Genomic DNA, 21,892 nt, shown 5'->3' on the forward strand with positions numbered 1-21,892 from the left:
CAGTAGGATTAAATTAATACAGATATGCAACAACCCAAAACAAAAGTGTATTATGAATTAATGGGAAAGTATTGTATTAGCCACATTGGAAAAAGTAACCCAATATCAAAACAGAATGATTCACTTAGTGCATGATACTCTACCAGCTCAATAGACTTGTTTCCTGGCAGAAAAGGACCACAGGTGACCACTCTAGCTTAGTGAAAAGTTGTCCAGTACCTGGATGAGTTTCCAAAAAGTCCTTCAGCACAAAATTCAGAGTCATTTTGTTTGGAAGCTGATCTTGCAAACAGAGAACCTGAAAGGGAGGGTGGTAAGGGGCATGGCCCCCTTGAGCGGGGTCTCACCATTAGAATCCCCCCTGAGGGTCCACTCATCAGGGTCTGTGCAGCTCAATGGCTGGTGTCTGGGTCCCAGACCCCCCTCCCCATGTCTGGGTCAATACTGCCCTGGGGCTGGGTCTCTGCAGTGCTCCCCTATTGGGGTAACTACAACCCTGCAGCCTAGTCCACATCAGGTTCCCCTTCCAGGGTAAATATGGCCCTGCAGCCTAGTCCATAAGCTTCTGGGCCTTCCTCTGTTCCGGGGCACTGCAGAGGGAGGGATGGGGGACAGGGCCCTCCCACTCCACTGGGTCCCAGCCCAGGGCCTATTAGCAGTGGCTTAGTCCACTGCTTGATCAGCCAGGAGTTTCTCCCCTCAACCTGTTGGGCGCTTGGAGGCTGCGGCGGTTCAGGCTGAGTGGGCCCCTCTGGAGCTGGCTCTGCTGGTCCTTCCCCTTCAGCGGTCATCCCTGAGTGAGCTCTCTCAGGGCCTTTTATAGTGCTGCTCACCAGGGAGCGTGCCCGGCAAGGCCGTGGGGGAGGGGCGCAACTGAGGGAAAGGGGGGAGCAACCACTCCTCCTTGCTAGGCTGGAGGCTGGGGAGGAGGGCACCAAATGGTGGAGGGACTTAGGCAAAGGGGAGGGGCGGAAGAACCACTTCTCCCTGCAAGGCTGGGGGCAGAGGAGGAGGGTGCTGAAGAGAGGGAGCGGCGTGAAGAGGGGTGCATGATTGGGGGTCGAGGAGATGGGGAAAGCAACCACTCCCTCCCAGTAGAGTGTGTGCAAGGAGGGAAGAGCACGAATGGGGCGATCGAGGGGGAAGGCGGGAAAGGCAACCACTCCTCCCTGCAAGGCTGGAGGCAGAGAAGGAGGGCGCTAGTGGGATACAACAGAGGGCAAGGTCACAGGTGCAGGGCAGGGGTGCTGGCTCCTCTGGCTACAATGGGATGGGGCAGGGGGGGTCTATGGCAACACCGAGAAGGCAGTGAATGGGGGAGGAAAGGGACACGAGCGCTTGGGGAGGGGACCAGGGCACACTTGGTAGGCAGGGGGTTAATGAGAGTTTCAGGGGAGGAAGCAAATGCTAGCAATGGGAGGGTGGGGCTGGTGGAGCACGGGGGGAGGCAACAGCTGAGAGGATGGGGCAGGCACCACAGCAAACTGACCACAGGTGGCGGAGGGGCGGCCCAGGAAACTGCTGGAGATGGGGCAGGGCAGGCAAAGAAACAAACTTTTGGAGCTGGGCAGGTAACAAACTAAGTCTCATGGAGGACTGCAGCAGGGAGGGAAGGAGAAACAAACTGGGCTACTAGAGCAGAGCAGGCAGCAGGGGAGCCAGCGGCTGTGGTGGAGGAGCAAGGGGTGGGGGAGGCCCTCAGCCAAATGCCGGTGATGGAGGGGGGCCAAGTCCAAGGGGAGGGGATGCACCCACAAACGCATGTGGGGCTCAGTCTCTCACTCGCTGCTGCGAACACAGTCCCCAGTGGAAAAGGGAGGCTCAGTGGCTAGTCCCACTGAGGGACAAAGAGCAGGTCCAGGTTGTACAAGGGGGGTGGTGGCAATAGAAGTGGAGGGCAGCCAGACTGGGGGGGAGGGCTCCACGACTCTTCTCCCACCCCTCTCACAGCAACTCAATTTGCCACCACCCCAGGAGCACAGATGTTAACAAGCTCAGTAATGGAAAACAAACCCCCTCCCTGAGTCCAAATGGTGGGTCTCTTCTTCCTCCTCGATGGGGTGCAGGTCAACCAGGAAGGGGAAACCCCTAGATGACGAGTGCTGGTGGTGGGGTCCTCTGTACCTCTCCCTCCGGGGATGGGCAGGCCAGTAGCCCCCTCCTCCAAGCAGCAGTAGCAGCAGCAGGGCAGGCAGACAGGCAGCCACAGGGCAGGGAGAGCTCCAGCCGGTGGGGGAGGTGGTAGCAGAAGAAGGAGGAGCAGGACGGGGGGAAGAGGGAGAGACGGGAGCAGCACCACACACTCCTCAGAGTGGGGCGCAGAGTGGCCACCACTGACCAGGAGGGGGAAGAGCCCTTCTCCAAACCTGGATGGGCCAAGCGGAGGGGCAAGCTATATAAAAACCCAGGCTAGGGGCTCAGTGGGGCCCCAGCTGCCAGTGGAAGCAGAGGCCTACCCTGAGCTCCTGAACTGGGTGGCTGTTGAGGACTCTACAGAGGCTGAGGACTGGCCTGGACCATTGGGTCCCCAGACCGATGAGGAAATTGTTGGCCATGCCTGAGGGTCCAGACTAGGGATGTTAAATTGCGGGTAATAGACTAATCGAAAAGTCAATAGGGTGTCTGTGGCTTTGAAGTGTGGAAACAGCCCTAGGGCTGTTGCTACACTTTAAAGGCAAAAGTGCCATGTGGACTCCCTGCTGACCCCAGACTCTGTGAGGCACTGCCGCTTTGAAATGCCTCTGCGGGTGCCCAGCGTCAGGCTCCTCCCAGCATTTCAAAGAGGCAGCGCCACTTGGAGTCCAGGGTCTGGCCCCAGGCTCCATGTGGCGCTGCTGCTTTGAAGTACCCCCTTTCCCCTCCTCCCCCCACTGCCTCTTTCTAATAGAGGCAGCAAAGGGCGGGGAGTGACTAGTCAACTTATCGGATAGTCAACAAAGTTGTCGACTAATCTTTCACATCCCTAGTCCAGACCCCAATGACCCCAAGAACCTGCTGTGATGCCAGGTACACTCCAAGGGGGAATTTAAAGGGGTCCAGGGGTGGCTGACGACAGTCAGGCTGATCTCATTATCTTTGAGTGAGTCAGCGTGTCGCAGGCTGGATCCCCCCTGACCACAGTGGCAGACAGTCCTGCCACTACCAGGGCCCTGGGCTGAGAAGCGGGGGAGTAGGGAGGACCTGCGTCCCCACTGCCATCTCACACCCTGGGTAGCAGTATCCTCTCCTGCAAGTGAACTTCTGCTTGTTTACTGACTGTGCCCTGCACCAAGTCCTGGGGCCTATCAAGACTGTTGAATGGCGCTTGTTTGCTTGCCCTGCTCTGTAAGCAGGGTCAGGCTTGAAAGGGGCCGTTGGGGGTTATTTACTGGCCAGAGCACAGGCCTGAGCCCCAGGACTAAGCAGTCTGGCTTACAGAACACCAGAAGTGTTGTGTCAGCCAGCTTGTCATCTGCCATTGCAATGATCTGAAAGAACCAGGCTCCGTCAGCACGTGGTAACAGCAGCTGGTTGGTGTCCTAGCCCAGGGGAGAGAAATAATCTCTGTACAGCCCGTTCAGGCTGAAAATCCTGATGCTGCCACATCTGATGGTGGAGGCATGATCGTATCATCAGGAGGTGTGGAGGAAGTATGCGTGAGTGGGGAAGAGGGTGATCTCTGCCCTTCCCCAGTAATAGTCACATCCTGTTCCTCTGCATCTGAACTGTATTGCTCAATGGACTGCATCATTAGTGTGTGAGATGGCTGTTGTGGCTGTGTAAGCTACTGCTGTCTATAAGCCATCCAAGGGTCCCAGTATGGCCAGTTAGGCATGATAGGTGGTGGAAACCACTGTGGGAGTGGCCATTGTTGAAGTTGTTGTTGAGTCTTAGGGGAGGCGTGTCGCAGTAAATGTGGTGGTTTGGACACCATGTCCTCGTCGTCACTAAATATAAGGGCAGCTGGAGTGGCTTAGAGAGGACACCTTGAGGTGTTCAGGGAACCATCGGTGCCAAAGAGAGGCATCCCCGGTGCCGAGTTTACTGAGAGCTCCGCTGTCGTTGTGAAATGCAGTATCAGTGGGGGAGCAGAGAGTAGTGGGGGGCAGGAGGCGTGTGGAGTGTGCAGCAGTGTTAATTAGAACGTTGGCTGCTTTGTATATGAGGCTGGCGCCAAGTTATTTTGAATGCCGGCGGAGCCGCCTCAGATAAAGCGCTTGTGCTCGGTGCGGCCTGCAAATGTTGTCTGTTTCAAGACACATCGTGTGTGCTTGAGATCCCGGCTTTTTTCCTTGCTGGTCCTGCTGGCGTGCTGCTTGTCTGATCCCTTTTGTGCTGGGGGTGGAGGTGCAGCATTTTTGTGGAGAGAGGGCTTCCTCAGGGGAGTCCATCCCTGAAGAAGAATAGGATCGTTTCTTAGGGTTACCATTTTCCCAGTCCTTTGGGCTCAATCTGATGGGAGCCACTCTCTCTGACCCCGTCCCAGATGATTTTTGTCTGGGCGGGTAGATTGCTCAGGGTCAGAAGCCAACCGAGACTTTTTCTCCATCTGGAGCATTTTCAATTGTAGTTCTCTTGATCGTCTGGATTGGGTTCAGGAGCAGCCTGAGGCCGGCTGCAGCAGCTGGCACCCCAGGCAGGTGGCGCAATTGGCTGCCCCTCCCCCTACGACCATCAACAGCCATGATGTCATCACAGGGCACCTTGGCGCCCCATGACGTCATCATCGGGAACCCGGGCCAGCGGTGCTTTAGGCAACTGCCTAGTTCGCTTAGGCTTACGGGCTGTCCCTGATCGGGTTGTCAGTTTCTGCCAATGTGGGCAGTGCTCCGTGGTGTGCTGTTCCCCGAGACAGCGAATGCACTGTTCATGCCCATCTGAGATTTAAATGAATAGCCTGCAGCGCATACAACTTTTGAATCTGGGCGAACCAGGCATATCCTAGAGAGCGGGCAGTTTGTGAGGGACTGGTATGTCCCTTTAAGCACTTGTCCAGCAAGGGTCTCTCTAATTTTCCTAAAGACTAAGAGGAAATTAAACAAGAATGAAGTAGGAAGGGTTTCTGAGGTAAACTATCTATAGCTAGGTAAATAATGAATGAGGTAAGAGGAGACTACTGAGCTGTGACTGAAGCTGTAGGTGGCTGAGAAGAAACCGAGAAGGCAACCTGCTGCGCATGCGCAGTAGCCTCTTCAGAACACGCACCGGCTCTCCACGGGCACAGCCACCCACAGACACTGCTGTCACAAATCTCCAAACAGAGGCACAGCGGCGCTGACACACCAAAAGTTGGAGCACCCCTAGGGACACTCCTCAAAGAACAGTGTGTACTCAGGAATGCTAGCAGCAGACATAATCTAGCACTGACAAACAGAGTGCAATTCCCCTTGCATTGCCAACCTATATTTACGCAAGGCACTGGTACAGGACGATACGCATGATTGAAGCTGAAGAAAAGCCTGTTTGTGCCATTTACACAGGATACATTGTACAAGGCTAGTTCTTCCTTAAAGGCCAGATTCTGACATCTATGCTTGGCGGAGATAGTTCCTCACTCTATGGCAGAAGCTCATTGAAATGAATGGCACTGCTTGTGGAACAAGGTATTGCCCCACAGAAATAAAACCAAAATTCCTTCCCAATACAGCTGCTCAGAGCAGTGTAAACTTGCTGCCTGGAGGAGAAAAGGCAGCCTTGACATCTGCACCAGAGCATTCGTCTAAGCTTTGCTTTCCACAATTAAGGTTACTCATCCGTCTGAGGCAATTCCTCCCATTTTAAGCCCCATCTAGGGTCTTAGCTATAAAGTAACCAGTTTAGCATATGTTCAAGTCTACACTGCTTTATGTACATAGCTTTTTAGTGAGTGTTAGCTAACACGCTCTGCCAGCACCCCTTGAAATCCTCACTTCAGCAAGGCCTGGGATTCTTCTTCTGCTCCCTTCCCACAAACCACACCTTCACTGGCTTGAGTGCAGCGACACCAGCATACAGCATAATGCAACAGAGTGTAACATAGGGATAGGCAACCTGCAACTCAAGGGCCACATGCGGTCCATCGGGGCTCTACATGCAGTTTGCGAGATAGTTTCTTTACCGTTGCCCATGGGCAGGGTTGCCAGATTCTGCTACTTTCCTTCTCTGTGGTTTTTTCCTATCGGTATTACTAAAGAGACACAGACCTTCAGGAAAGGCTTGTGAAGTGAGGTGCGTGCTGATTGCACTCTATACTGACTGACTTGCACTCCCTCTGCATCCAATCAAAGTGCTGCTGCGGTTCACCGGGAACGCCCCACAAATTCTAAGTACGCAAGCACAGTTAGCAAATTTAACTATCTGGGGAGGCTACCATGGCTAGGTTAATCTTACAGCTCACTAAGATGATGGAGGATCACACATGAAGCCCACTCACTAGCCTAGGTTGCCCTTCACTGGTGTAATGTAAAGTCATCATGCCCTGCGTTGTATGAAGAGGACTCAATAATTACAACAAAAGGACACAAAACCTTTGAAACCAGGTTCTTTCTTTTCACATCTATATGCTCCCTTTCTCCTGCCAAGAATAAAACATCGTATATACCAGCATAGGAAAATAAAGTTTAATTTCCACTTTTGCAGCAATATGAGAAAAAAATCTCCTGGCACGACAACTCAATAACAATGTTGTTTCTTCATCTTATGAAAATTCCCCCAAGGTTACTCCTCCTGCACACATAGCTGGGAAACACCTAAATTAGGGGCCTTCTGAAACACCTACATTGAAGTAGAAAAATTTTAATTACCGGTAAGTTAGTTTAGACAGGAAAATTAAGAACTCGCCATGGCATTCTAGTTCACCCAGATTTCAAATCCCAACTAGAGCGGGATGAATAAAATTATTATTTTCAGTTCAATGGCAAGTTTTGCAAAGCCATAAAAATATTTTGGATGGAAGGAAAGCTTTTGATTTAATTTTGTCCATTTTTTAAACTCTTCTGAATTTTTTTTTAAAGAAAAGAAAGCAAAATCTGGAAAGGAAAGGTTGTTCCAAACGGAATAGCTGAAATGCTTCATGTTGAAAATCATGGAACAAATCTGCTACAAGTCTGAATGTTATCAAATGGACTGGAAAGTTTTACCCAGCTCTAATCCCACCAGTTAAAAAGGAGACTTGTGAGTTGTTACTCTCCCGCAAAGAGGCCCTTGGATCACTTCCTACAAAATCACTGGGAGTCAAGGGCAATCAGCATCTCAGGGCAGCACATTGGGCCAGATTTACAAAGAGATTTAGGCACCAAAGGTTATGGTAACTGGATAGCAAGGGTGAAAATGGGGCCAGGTTTGGGGCTTATAGGCTCATATAGAAGAAAAAGCCTCAAGTATCAGGACTATCCTTATTAAACCTTCTTAAACCTTTGGTCACCCTACAAAAGATGTAGAGAGGTGCCTAGTGGGATTTACACAAGCAGCTAAGCAAGGTATGTGATGCATACCCATTGATTTCACTGTGCTTCTCTGTGTGGTCAAGTGTTCATCAGATGCCCACAACCATAACAGCTCTTGCTTGTTAGATGAAGTTAATCAACCAGAAAACCCAACAGCTGATGAGCTTTGTACTCCCCCTGCAGTAATAGGGAGGGGGCCATCCAGACTGTATTGGGCTTTTGGCCAAACTACAGACTCTTTAAGCCTGAGACTAGGGTTACCATTTCTGCTTAGATATATTCGTGGAGGATTTAACCCATGACATAAGATCTCTTTAAGATTTCTCTCTCATTCCTAGAAACTCCAGGACAAGCCTGGAGGGTTGGCCACATCTGCATGAGAGAATGAGCACATCCCTTGGAGAGGCCAAGTGCAACTCTCACCAGAGTCAAATGGGAGGGGATGGTGCTCAGCACCTTACAGGATCAGGACCTTACACAATGAATTTAAATAATTATGAAACAGGGTTTTCCTTCAGGACATACCTCTCGCTCTTCACTAGAGGTTTTTGCAGATAAATATTGTCTTTGCTTTTAAAGGCAAAGCAATAATTATTTTCCCAGTTCTATAAAGAAAAAGCATAACAACATTTAACATCTTATGTGCATTAATTTGTTACATTGGGGCCAAATCCTGAAATCCTTTTCCAAGCTGACCTCTCAGGGCTGCAGGAATTGGGCTCTTAAGCATCACAGCACCCCCATAAATCATGGTGCTATTCTAGATGCTACAAAACATTTTACACACAGACCGATAGTCAGACCTGTGTCAGACAAAGCAGCCATTGGAGCCCCTTGGCCCAGCTATTGGAGCCCCTTGGCACAGGGATCCATGCATAAGGATTTCAGGACCCATCCCACAAATAGCTGTAAATTCACTCTCTGATTATTGCTATATTTTGATTCAAGTTCAAAGTCTGTTCCCACTGAAGGGCTGGTCTTTCAGGCCTTGTCTTCAACCCAGAATTAAAGAGTTCACTAATAGTATGCTGGGTGAGCACTTACGGGATTTATCTTTGAATCCTGAGTGCAACGGGCAACAACGTGAAACTGACCAAAGCTCAGCCTGGCATGACTGCTGAGTCCTGGTCTCTCAGCTTGATATTAGTCACCCGGACTCTTCCCAGCTGCGTGCTAATGTGCAAAGATTTGGGAGGGAAGACCAGGCTTCAGGGAACACTGCTGGCTCTGTATTCTGAAGGAATCATTCTCATGACATTGCTGAGAATGGACCATTCCTGCAGTAGCCTCCAAATAACAGTTGGAATGCTCAGTCCAAGTGCTCACTAGTTACATGGAGGTTCAAGCCACTCATTGCAGTGCCGCCTCTCCTTCATATATATAAAAAAAAAAATCAAATCTTGAGCTACATTCCTGTCTTGTGTGGAGACCCACAGAGATCACAGGCACAATAGGGACAGCGCTCCTTAGACTGCAGTGCAGATGCAGCACATGTGGCTCAGTCTCTGCTGGAATGAGTTGATTTGTAGCTGACCTGAAATTTAGACCTCAAAATGTTGCATTCATCCTAATGCAGCATCTGAGGTGCTTATAAGGCTCTAGGCAGGATGTGGGGCAAGGAAGAAACACTACTAGGATTCCTTTGGGTCTGCTGTTAAATTCTTTACTCCTCACTGTCCAGCCGTGGTATTGGCCCAGGATGGGAACATGTCCAAGGTGAACATGGGACGTCCCCAGGTGTTGATGGCCAAAGTGACGCAGAGGATTCCGATAATGTTCATCACTATTCCAGATTTCGCCTGGCAAGGAAAAATGAAACACAAAACACTGGCACAATGAGTCTCCATAGAGCTGCCAGAACCCATTCACATAAACACAATGAAGAAACCTGAAGGCATAACTAGATGCCTGATCCTATAAAAAGCATGAAAATAACCATTGTGCCTGCTGTTCGATGTTCTTCTGTAAATGGAACTGCCCTGAAACAGTATGCAAACTCTTAATTAGTTTGCAATCTTGAAAGACCATTGAACACGATAGTTTCCATTGTTGTATGCAGTGGAGTTCCCGGGATATTAAAGAAATAAAGTGAGTGAGATAATCTCTTTTACTGGACCATCTCAAAAGACTGCCTCTCTCACGCACAGAACCTGGTCCAATAAAAGATACTGCCTCACCCACATTAACTATAAAACAAGATGGGTTTATTGGTTAAAGGCCTGATTCTGCCGCACTGAGGCTATGCCTATGCTGCAGCTTAAATCCCCAGAAACAATGTTGCCCAGGAGTGGGAATGAGGCTGAGGTTATTTATATGGAACCAAGGCTGCCAATGGGGAAGGCAGGAGCCCAGCAATTTAGAAAAACCTGGGACTCTGAGCTGTCCCCCAAGGCTACCACAGCAGTGGCTGGAGCTCTGAGCCTTTTAAATTTCTTCCAGAGTCCAGCATGATGCAGTCTGGGCAGCACTGATGGTTGGCTGCCTCTAGTCCTGCCCCTTGCATTTGAGGCCCTGCCACTTCTGGGGATCCCAGAGCTGAGTCTCCTCCCCTCCACTCCTTTGCACTGGCAAATTCTGTCACAAGTCCTGCATGTAACTCTGGAGAGCCAAGGGAACTATAGAAATGCCAGACCATAAACGTAAGCAACATCCATGAAATTTACGGCAAAGGGTAATGGAAAGCTTTGGCAAAATATCAGGGAATGGTTATCATGATCTTACCATGTCTGCAACGCGGAGATGACCATAGGAAAATACTATCGCGTTTGGAGGTGTCCCCACCGGGAGCATAAAGGCAAAAGAGGCACTGAGCGTACAAGGGATCATGATGTACAAAGGATTGACTTTGATTGACTGTGACTGAGGAAAAACAGACCAAGAGCAGCATTAGCAACATTCGGAAACAGAAGCAGGAAGAGAGTCTGCGACCTCGGATGCAGTATCTCAGTTCATCCCCAGTGTAAGTTACTGCTGAAATGTAAATTCATGATTCCCTGGGCTCTTCTCCTAGCAAAGGATGGAGTCACTGAACAGAAAGTTCGTCCGTGGCTGAGGCTCCTAGGCCCTACAATAATAATACATTTTGCCCTCAGAGGGGCAACCAAATCCCATCCTAATTAAAGGCAACTGCACATGCATATCTGAGGGCAGAGTTTGGCTCCAAAATGTTTTCCAAACATTTGAGGATGATCTATCTGTATATCTGAGGTACTTGTATGGCTCATTAGCTTAGTATCTGAGGGTATGTCTACACTAGCCCCCTAGTTCGAACTAGGGAGACTAATGTAGGTATTCTCTCCATTTTGGTATTTACAGAGATGCCAGCACAGGGTTGGTTCCATCACCGTTTATGTACTCATGCAGTGAGTTTTTTCTCCTGAATGAGGCTTGCTACAAGTCTGGTTTATTTCTCTTCACAATTCACTTTTGGCTGCAGAATTACATATACAAATGATGCTTGGTGCTTCCTCTCCCTTCCCCCACCCCACATGGTATAATTTGTGGTTATGGTCAAATTTATAAGGAGTTCTTTTGTTTGATCTCTGAAAACACTTTGAGATGGGTTGTCCAAGTGATATAGGCACTTGATTATAACTAGACTCACAGAGCAAAACTTTTAAACATTATGCCCATTTTGTGGGCTTCTCCAGTACCCAGAATTTCAGTGCCAATTCAAGACACTGCCAGCTATAAGCAGCCTAGTTCAGGATAATTCTACCTGAAAGAAAATACTAAAATTATTTTGGAATAAAGACAAGACTATCTATTTTCATCTGCTCTGGTGCCAACTTTGTCAAAACATCTGTGCCATTTTTAGTCCTCTCCTTATGTGTCTTCCTAAGTTTTAAAAATGTTCTGTTTTATTCTGCAGAAAGAGACTGAGATGGCTGAAGCATCCTAGGAAATGAATGAAGTGTGCTGGTTATTACCAAAGAAGAACACAAATCTCAGGATGGGGGAGGGGAAATCTGGAGTCTACAAGAAGACTATCACAGCAGAGGAAAATGTTTTCTATGTATTCAGCATTTGTAATCCCAAGGGACCTTAAAGTATTTAATCAATGATAAAAGGAAAGAGTAGTTCTCTGTCTCTTTAGAGACTAACAAATATATAAATATAATATCATGAGCTTTCATGGGAAAACCCACTTCTTCCATCAGAAGAAGTGGGTTTTGCCCATAAAAGCTCAAAATACTATATATTTTTGGTAGTTTCTAAGGTGCCTAAGCACTACTCAATGTTTTTAAAACTAACATGGCTACCTCTCTGAGGGTACGTCTAGACTACATGCCTCTATCACCAGAGGCATGTAGATTAGGCTACCAGGCATAGGAAAATGAAGCAGCGTTCTAAATAATCGCCGCTTCATTTAAATTTACATGACTGCCGCGCTGAGCCGACAAACAGCTGATCAGCTGTTTGTCGGCTCAGTGCGGCAGCCATGTAAATTTAAATGAAGCGGCGATTATTTAAAACGCCGCTTCATTTTCCTATGCCTGGTAGCCTAATCTACATGCCTCTGGCGACAGTGGCATGTAGTCTAGACGTACCCTAAGAGTTTTAATCAATGATACACATTCAAGACTCAATTCTCCACTGCTCTCCAGTTTGGGTCCACATTTACACCTGTGCAAAGTAGGGATAAAATATTAAACACATTTTGTAATCATTTTGCACTTGGGTAAATGATCATGCAAGGTGCAAGGCAATGGAAAAACCAAGCCCTCAGTGCTAAACTTACCTCTCTGTAAGGCAGGAAAGTATATACTTAAGTTTTCCCCTATTGGCTTCATTGGAACTTAAGTAGATGCATAAGGTTCAATAGCTTAATTTTCAGCTTGTGTATAGAGTCTATTGGCTTCAGCATTGCTCTCCTGAATGCGAGACTTAAGAGGTGAAATGTTTTTGGTGGGGACTAGCTAACGCGCGGGGACAAGCTAGAACTTTTAACCTCCAGACTGCTGGTTGAATACAGCTCAAGTGACCAAAAGTCCTTACCAGCTGACTGGTGTTGGGTGGGCTCTGTTAAATGATTTGGTGGCTCAGTCCTCTTTCTAGTGGACAAGTGCCCGCCTTGCACAGCAGTTGGCATTAACTGGCCTCCTATTAGGCAATCTTAGGAGAGGGGCCATGGAAGTTGATTTACTCTCTCACTCCAGGAGTTGTCCCATCAAGGCTGATGCACAGTGGCGGGGCAGTACCAGGGAAGTCTGCAGAGCTGCTGCCTGTGTGATACCTGGCCTGTGGATAAACAAAGGACGTTTCCCCTAGCACTGGAGCCAGTGCTGTCTGATACGTTGTATGCTTTCTGGAGTAACCCTATTTGCATAAAGATTCCCTTGGCTTAAATCATATATACTGCACATGGTAATTAATATGGCCTTGCTCTGTTTTAAAAGATTATCCATTTTTCTTTGATGTTAAAGTCAACTTTACAGATCAGCAGTGAGAAAAAGCCACGTAGAAAATGAATCTTACCAAGGACGCAAAGACAGGTAGAAAGAGGGTGGCCGTAGCTACATTGCTGGTGCATTCGGTGAAGGTTGCGACAACAAGTGTAACGATCACTGCAATGGCCCAGGGTGGAATAGCATGCAATGGGATCATCTGATTCCCCAGCCATTTCGACAGACCAGAAGCCTGACAAGATCAAGAGGTGCATTTCAGTAAGACACAGAACTCTAGACCATTGCTCATGCAGTGTGCAATGTATTGCCAAACCCCAATACACATATGAAAACAGGCCATTGACATTAGTGGTTAGATCATTTAAAAGCAGGAAACTGGGTCATTTATAAAAGAAGTAATGTGAGCTTTCTTAAAAACAATAATAAAGGAGATTCCCTGCCAGCTGGAAATTGTCAGATTTATTTTCTCTAATTCTCATCAGAAGGAACTTAGGCTATGTCTACACTAGACCCCTAGTCCGAACTATGGAGGCTAATGTAGGCATTCAAAGTTGCAAATGAAGCCCAGGATTTAAATATCCCGGGCTTTATTTGCATCTTCCCATGCGGGCGCCATTTTTAAATCCCCCTTAGTCCGAATTGATTGCCCGCGATGGTGTAACAGTTCAAGGCATAACAGTTAACTCAAACTAAGGACTTAGTTCGAGTTAACATTTGACTGCCACGTGTAGCTGTGGGCTGTCAGTTTGGACAAAGGGGGATTTAAAAATGGCGCCTGCATGGGAAGATGCAAATAAAGCCTGGGATATTTAAATCCTGGGCTTCATTTGCAACTTCGAATGCCTACATTAGGGTATGTCTACACTACAACGTTAATTCGAACTAACGGATCCAGACTAAAAAACTAGTTCGAATTAGCGTTTTGCTAATTCGAACTAGCATGTCCACATTAAGTGGACCCTGAACCGGGCTTAAGGATGGCCGGAAGCAGTGCCGGCAGGGCATCAGAGGAAGACTTAGAGCATGGAGCTGCTGTCTCAGGCTAGCCGAGGGCTGTGCTTAAAGGGTCCCGACCCCCACCCCGGACAGACAGTTCTCAGGGGTGCCCCGCTTGCAAAGCAGTCCTGGCTTGGATTGCCCGGACTACCCACACTGGGCACATCACACCACTCAGCCATCAGCCCGGCTGCACTTGCCGCAGGCTGCCATCTGGGAAGAGGGGGCAATTGGGGGGCTGCAGGAGAGCTTCCACCCCCAGAAGCCCGCAGAGCCAGCCCAGTCCTCCCCATCGGGGGACTCGTGCCCCATTCCTCCCTCACCTCCTTCCACTTACCCTTCCCTAGCCCCTCTTCTTGATGTACAAAATAAAGATCACGTGTCTTCCAAAATGGAATCTGTCTTTATTGAACAAAACTGGGGGAGACTGGGAAAAGGAGGTGGGAGAGGGGAAGAGAGAGGCCGGGAGAGGGGAGGGCAACTAAAATGATCAGGGGTTGGGAACAGGTCCCATATGAAGAGAGGCTAAAGAGACTGGGACTTTTCAGCTTAGAAAAGAGGAGACGGAGGGGCTACAGGATAGAGGTCTCTAAAAGCATGAGTGGGGTGCAGAGGGATCATACAGAAAAGTTCTTCATTAGTTCCCATAAAGAAGGACTACAGGACACCAAAGGAAAGGAATGGGTAGCAGGCTTCAAACTAGTAACAGAAAGTTGTTCTTCAGAAAGCAAAGAGTCAACCTGTGGAACTCCTTGCTGCAGGAGGCTGTGAAGGCTACAACTAGAACAGAGTTTAAAGGGAAGTGAGATCATGTCATGGAGGTTGGGTCCATGGAGTGCTATTAGCCAGAGGGTAGGAGTGGTGTCCCTGCCCAAGGTTTGTGGAAGGCTGGATAGGGATGGCACGAGACAAATGCCTTGGTCACTGTCTTCAGTTCATCCCCTCCAGGGTTCCTAGGGTTGGCCGCTGTCGGCAGACAGGCTACTGAGCTAGATGGACCTTTGGTCTGACCCAGGACGGCCATTGTAAGCTCAGGGCTCAGGGTCGGGGGTCTAAGTGGACCCCCTTGATTCTCTTGCACACCTGCTCCTGGGTGGCCAGGCTGGCAGCTCTCCTGCCCTAGACGGCCACTTTCCTGTGCCTAGTGCGGAGATCGTGGAAGAGGTCCATGATGTCTGCACTAGCCCAGGCGGGTGCCCGCCTCTTACTGTCCCGGGCAAGCTCCCGGGAGCCGCCAGCCTGGTCCCAGGAAGATGGGGAGGGCTGGCGGGCATCGGGTGGCTGGCTCGATCCGTGCCAGGTGCAGGGTCTGCTGGCTGGGTCCTGGCAGGATTGCACCTGGCACGGGCACCGTAGCCAGCCCGTGCCCCTTTAAGGGGTCCGGGCCGGGAGGGGGGCAGACGAGTTTCTCTGGTGTTGGCCAGAGTGGCCACCAGGGAAACCTGGGGAAGGCTAGCCTCCCACTAGTTCGAATTAAGGGGCTACACACCCCTTAATTCGAACTAGCTAATTCGAACTAGGCTTAATCCTCGTAAAATGAGGTTTTCCTAGTTCGAACTAAGTGCTCCACTAGTTCGATTTAAATTCGAACTAGCGGAGTGCTAGTGTAGCACCTATTAAAGTTAATTCGAACTAATGTCTGTTAGTTCGAATTAACTTTGTAGTGTAGACATACCCTTAGCCTCCCTAGTTCGGACTAGGGGGCTAGTGTAGACATACCCGTACAGTTTTGCCAAGTAGAAGCACAATACTGAGTTATTTCCAAGATCAAGGAAGTCACACCTTGCCAAGCATTTCATGAATTGCTCACAGCAATCGTTGAAAGAATTGCTAATGCTTCTGAAGGTACTGAGTTGCAACTAAGGAAACCCCAAAGAGGACTTTCTGTCAAGGCTGCCAAGATTCTGGAGAAACATGAACAAAGCAGTTCAACTTTTGAAGTTCAATTCCTGAGGCGCACCCATCCCTAATTATGCTAATTAGCAGTTCAGCCCTTTGCTTAGAGGGGTGCTTAATTTATAATGAAAGAAGTGCCAGGGCTCAAGTAATTTTTTACATTTGGAACTGAGCAGTAAGTCCAGAGGTGTTGGGGCTATATACTGCCAAGCATAGAAGGGCCAGGGCTCAGCCCTGGTGCAAATAAAGCCCTGCTTCACATGCAGGTGCTGTTTGGACTCATTACTATGAATAAAGGACCAACAAGCAGAGCCTAGAAGTCCCCCTGGGACTCAGTGGCAGCTAGAGGGTAAGTCATACATCGCTTCCACTGGCCAAGGCGAATCCTCCCCCTAGCAGCAGCACAATGTTCCAGGGCAGCTTCTTCTGAACCACCTTCCAGTCCAGCAGCGGGGCTGGGAAAAAGGGCTCTTCTGACACTGAAACGATAAAAGCAGAGCATGGAATGCTGTGAGATGGAGACACCAACTTTGATCCAGCTGTACACTCAGATGTGCGCTTACTGTAGCTACCACCCCCGTGCAAAGGAAGAGCTCGAGTGACACAGAGGGTACATGATTGCCCAGGACAGGAATACTAGTGAGAAAACTGCCCATTCTAGTGCACTGTGGTTAGGACCAAGCACCAGGAGTAACTAAGATGTGGGATTAGCTCCCATGGACTGCACACACTGAGGACATGTCTACACTAGCAAGATTAGCCCGTCGGAGGTCGATCTTCTAGCTTTCGAATTAGCAGGTCTAACATAGACTCGTAAAATGAAGGCTAAGGGCAGCCCCTGCCACTACTCCTCCCTCTGTGATGAGCAAGAGAAGCCGAAACAAGTGTGTGCTCCAGTGGGCCTCCCTCTCTGTGGATGCTGCCATAGCTCAGCTTAAGGTAAACTGACTCCAGCTACATGTTTAGCATAGATAGAGTTGCATACCTTAAACCAACCTGTCTGGTTTAGTGTTAACCAGGTTTGAGTTCACAGCAGGCTGGAGTATGAATGTGTCTTTCAATCTAGCCTTTCAGACACCATTACTAGACTCCACACGGACACACAGTGGAAGTTCCACAGTGGACTCTGATCTACTCTGCTTTCAAGGAGGAGAAGGATAGCGTGCACTAGGGAGTTTGTAGCAGGATCCACACAGACAGTATACGGCAGGTTGGCCTAGGGTACATTTCCCCACCACTTTGCCACATGCAAAAGGTTCCTGCAGACAAGCCATGAGTCACAGAGGATTGCTTCTTTCAGCACCAATCTCTGCATGCTGAGTTGTGTTCTCATCACAGAGCCGCAATAGTGTCAATTTCTCTTTCCATTACCTTCTTTGTTATGTTCAGGGTTAACTCTATTTTGACTAAAGCAGTTGAACTTGGGTTTAGTGGCAGGAACTATGAACAGTAGTAGTGCAACAAAGAGAGCTACGGTGGCATCAGTAACATACCTATAAGAAAAACCAGAGGGCAATTTAAAATATAGTATACCTTGTCCCATTACATGGCACCCCTCCAGCATGGGATCTATCCAGTACACACACACCATTGTCCCAAACACTGTAACCCACAAATTCTATTCACATTTGTCCATACAATCCCTCTAAACCAGGCGTGGGCAATAATTTTTGATGTAGGGGGGCACTCCAAGAATTTGGAAAGTGGCCAAGAGCCGCACTCTTCCTGTAAACCTCGTTTCACAAGGCATAAGAGAGCGGTCGACAAAGGCTTCCCTTGTCGACTGATCCGCGTCTAGAGTCCCGTGCTGTGCCAGATCAGCTGATTGTCGGCAGAGCACAGCGGCCATTTTTATTTTAATGAAGCAGGGATTATTTAAATCCCCGCTTCATTGGCTATGTCGGGTAAACTAGTTTACATGGCTCTGTTGACAGAGCCATGTAGTCTAGACATACCCTTCCATATTAATGGAGGAGGTGCAGGGCCTGGGATGGAGGTTGGGTGCAGAAGGGAGCTTGCGGTAAGGAACTGGGCGGCAGGAGAAGGTGCGGGCTTTGGGTGAAGGAGGCAGTTGTGATTGGGTTAGAGGACATGGGTGCAGGGTTTTGGGTTGTCAGCTTATGCAAGAGGGGGCTGTGACCTGGGGAAGGGGACTAGGGTATACGAGGGGAGTGCAGGGGCTTGGGCTGTGACCTTGGGCAGGGGATTGGGGTGCAGGATCTGGGAGGGGGCACGGGGACAGGAGGGGGCAAGGGGTTTGGGTTATGTGGGATAGGGGAGCTGAAGGTTGGGGTGCCAGAGCTACGCTCTGACTGGGAGATTGCTTGCTTGACTCCCGGGCAGCAGCCTTTCCAAGAAACTCCTTGCCTGCCCTGCCCCCGCACTGGCTGCAGGGGCCATGTGATTTCTAAAAAGCTAGGAGCCTGATAGGCAGAGGAGAGGGTGTCTCCCAAGCTGCTTGTGGCAACAGACAGCTCCCATTGGCCAGAAAGTGGCCAATGGGTATGTGCTAGGAGCAGGAGCAGCACTCATCCCTTTCCTTCCTTCCCCCACGCTCACAGCTGTTCAAACAACCCCTCCATGGCTGTGTTTCTTGGCACCATGCAGTGAGCAGGCTAGGAGTCTGCAGGCCTGATCTGGCAGCTTGGTGGGCTGAATTTGGCCTGCAGAGGGTACTTTGCCCAGGTCTGCCGTGGGCACTTAATGGGAGGTCCTAAGTCACTTTTGAAAATGGATTTAGGCTTCAAAATCACTTATGTAGTTTTGAAAATGTTAGACTGCAGCAAATACCAAGGTCTCAAAACAACCAGCACAACATTTTCCCTTCCTATTTCAAAGCAAAAAGTCCCACTTTTGCACCAAACTCTGAAACTCAAATTGTGACCTTAGCTAGTGAATTCTCTGGGACAGGCACAGTCTTTTTTCATCTACTTTTGTGCAGCCCCTACCCCCATAGAGGAATGATTGGGACCCATAGGCATGATCACAATGCAAATAAATACAAGAATAATAATACACAAGCAGTGCAGGTGACCAAACAGAAAGGTGCAACTGGTGCATGTGAGCTGAGTAAAGACACTTCTCAACAGGAAAGCTACAACAATTCAAATGTTGCTGCACATGTGGGGCTGTGGCAAGAAATGATCTTAATTGTGTCTCCCCTTAAAACTTGTGTGCAAGGTTAAGAGCACAGGAGGAAGATAGAGAAGTCATTCAAATCACTGAGTCAGTTTCTTTGTGGGTGATGGATAGCTTCTCCCTTGCAAATGACATTACTGCCTATTAAAATGACATTAAACCTGAACTTATCATAAAATTGGAAGGCTAATAAAAATATATACACAAACTGGATTGACACACAAATACCATGAATATCCCTCACACTGGCTCTGCAGCACCTTTGTTACATGTGCCTCTTTAGAGCAGAGATTGTCAATTATCTGGTGGTTTGGTGCTGCCCAACAAATGAGAACTAGCATCAGACCCATCACGCAACGTCCATGTGTGACATGAGACAGGAGCTGAATGAAACACCCCTTATGATCAAACAGGCGTAGAGGCAAATAATTTATTGCTCCATCAGCCAAAACACTGCAGGATTCAAACTTACTCTTTATCTTTATTGAAGAGGAAAGTGGCCCAGCCAGGAACGAAGCCGGGAGCTCTGGTAAACCACAGAAGAACAAGCAGAAAGAAGAGCATAAGGACACTGAATTCAGCAAATGAGACAGGGCCTAGTTTCTGGTACTCGTCCTTGAGCACGTTGAAAGCAGATTTCTCTTTTTCTGTTCTTTCAATCCCACAGCCCCATGTTTTTTTAAAACTTGAGAAGAAAAAAAGAAGGAACATTATAAATATTTGCAAGAGAAAATTACCAGTGAATCCACTTTGACCCTTATTCTGTGAGGCACAGAACCATGCTAGTGGCACCCTAGAAAGGCTGCGGTATGCTATAAAGTGAACGGTTCCTGTATTATACTTTGCACATAGCTACCACTGGTTACCATCTCCTGCTGAGATGTGTGGTCTGGGGGGTAGAGAATTGCACTGGGAGTCAGGAGAGCTAGATTCGCTTCTTGGTTCTGCCACAGATTCAATCTACAACCTTGGGCATGTTACTTCACCTCTCTGTGCCTCTGTCTCGCTGCCCACTCTTTTTCGGTTTTGTCTAGTTACATTATAAACTCATTGGGGCACGAACTTTTTCTTACTAAGTGTGGAGCCTCAAGATCAGTTGTGCTCTCTGCAATACATTGGAAAATAAACATTAACTACAAATGTGATGGTAACAACAAAAGTTCAATCTCACCTTAGAGGTTTATGAATATGTGAAGTTCCTACCTACTAAAGATACATTGTTACATGACATGTCATTCCTTGTCTATGTAATACTTTGCTTCCAAATTATAGACCATGGCATCATGTAATTTCAGGAACATACATATACTCATAGACTCATAAACTCATAGGGTATGTCTACACTACAGCACTAATTCGAACTAACTTAATTCGAATTAGTTAATTTGAACTAAGCTAATTCGAACTAGTGCATCTAGACCTAAAAACTAGTTTGAATTAGCGTTTTGCTAATTCGAACTAGCATGTCCACATTGAGTGGACCCTGAACCGAGGTTAAGGATGGCCGGAAGCAGTGCCGGCAGGGCATCAGATTAGGACTTAGAGCGTGGAGCTGCTGTCTCAGGTTAGCCAAGGGCTGTGCTTAAAGAGACCCAACCCCCACCCCAGACAGACAGTTCTCAGGGGTTCCCCACTTGCTTGTCTAACTCGATGAGGGACAGCAAAGCAGTCCTGGCTTGGAGTGCCCTGAGTGCCCACACTCGGCACATCACAGCACTCGGCCATCAGCCCGGCTGCACTTGCTGCAGGCTGCCATCTGGGGAGCGGGGTCAATCAGGGGGCTGCAGGAGAGCTTCCACCCCGAGGAGCCCCCAGAGCCACCCCAGTCCTCCCCATCGGGGGCTTGTACCCCATTCCTCCCTCACCTCCTTCCACTTACCCCTCCCTAGCCCCCCTTCCTGATGTACAAAATAAAGGACACGTGTGTTCAAAAATAGAAACTCTCTTTATTGAACAAAACTGGGGGAGACTGGGAAAAGGAAGTGGGAGAGGGAAAGAGAGAAGGTGAGAGAGGGGAGGACAACTAAAATGATCAGGGGTTTGGAACAGGTCCCATATGAAGAGAGGCTAAAGAGAATGGGACTTTTCAGCTTAGAAAAGAGGAGACTGGGGGGATAGGATAGAGGTCTATAAAAGCATGAGTGGTGTGCAGAGGGTGCATAAAGAAAAGTTCTTCATTAGTTCCCATAATAGTAGGACTAGAGGACACCAAATGAAATGAATGGGTAGCAGGCTTTAAACTAATAACAGAAAGTTGTTCTTCACAAAGCAAATAGTCAACCTGTGGAACTCCATGCTGCAGGAGGCTGTGAAGGCTAGAACTAGAACAGAGTTTAAAGAGAAGTGAGATAAAGTCATGGAGGTTGGGTCCATGGAATGGTATTAGCCTGTGGGGTAGAAATGGTGTCCCTGGCCTCTGTTTGTGGAAGGCTGGAGATGGATGGCACGAGACAAATGGCTTGGTCATTGTCTTCGGTCCATCCCCTCCAGGGTCCCTAGTGTTGGCCGCTGTTGACAGACAGGCTACTGGGCTAGATGGACCTTTGGTCTGACCCAGTACGGCCATTCTAAGCTCAGGGCTCAGGGTTGGGGGTCTCAGTGGACCCCCTTGATTTTCATGCAAACCTGCTCCTGGATGGCCAGGCTGGCAGCTATCCTGCTCTAGACGGCCACTTTCCTGTGCCTATTGCAGAGGTCGTGGATGAGGTCCACAATGTCTGCACTAGACCAGGCGGGCGTCCGCCTCTTGCGGACCTGGGCAGGCTCCCGGGTGCCGCCAGCCTGGTCCCGGGAAGAGGCGGAGGGCTGGGTGGCAGCGGGTGGCTGGCTCGAGCCGTGCCAGGTGCATGGTCTGCTGGCTGGGTGGTGGCAGGCTTGTACCTGGCACGGGCACCGTAGCCAGCCCGTGCCCCTTTAAGGAGTCCGGGGCCGGGAGGGGGGCAGAAGAGTTTCCCTGGTGGTGCCCAGAGTGGTCACCAGGGCAAGCTGGGGAGGGCTAGCCTCCCACTAGTTCGAATTAAGTGGCTACACAGCCCTTAATTCGAACTACTT

The 21,892-nt window shown here is 48.9% G+C and overlaps 1 protein-coding gene across 4 annotated transcripts in view; it reads right to left on the minus strand.

The window, feature by feature from the left end:
* Positions 1–6,516: 6,516 nt before the first annotated feature.
* The window catches only part of LOC102454835 (Na(+)/citrate cotransporter-like), a 39,672-nt gene continuing 24,296 nt past the window's right edge, over positions 6,517–21,892 (minus strand). For 2 of the 4 annotated variants that reach the window (XM_075904905.1, XM_075904903.1), the window contains 6 exons: positions 19,314–19,526; positions 17,075–17,196; positions 16,064–16,182; positions 12,882–13,043; positions 10,125–10,262; positions 6,518–9,202 (listed from right to left, as the gene is read on the minus strand). In XM_075904905.1, coding sequence (XP_075761020.1) covers positions 9,074–9,202; positions 10,125–10,262; positions 12,882–13,043; positions 16,064–16,182; positions 17,075–17,196; positions 19,314–19,526 — 883 coding nt within the window. In that variant the 3' untranslated portion in view covers positions 6,518–9,073. Of the gene's footprint in view, positions 9,203–10,124; positions 10,263–12,881; positions 13,044–16,063; positions 16,183–17,074; positions 17,197–19,313; positions 19,527–21,892 lie in introns of all 4 variants that reach the window. The other 2 variants (XM_075904906.1, XM_075904904.1) reach the window with 2 other exon arrangements.

Source organism: Pelodiscus sinensis, chromosome 21 (assembly GCF_049634645.1).
Source record: "Pelodiscus sinensis isolate JC-2024 chromosome 21, ASM4963464v1, whole genome shotgun sequence".
Lineage (NCBI taxonomy): Eukaryota > Metazoa > Chordata > Testudines > Trionychidae > Pelodiscus > Pelodiscus sinensis.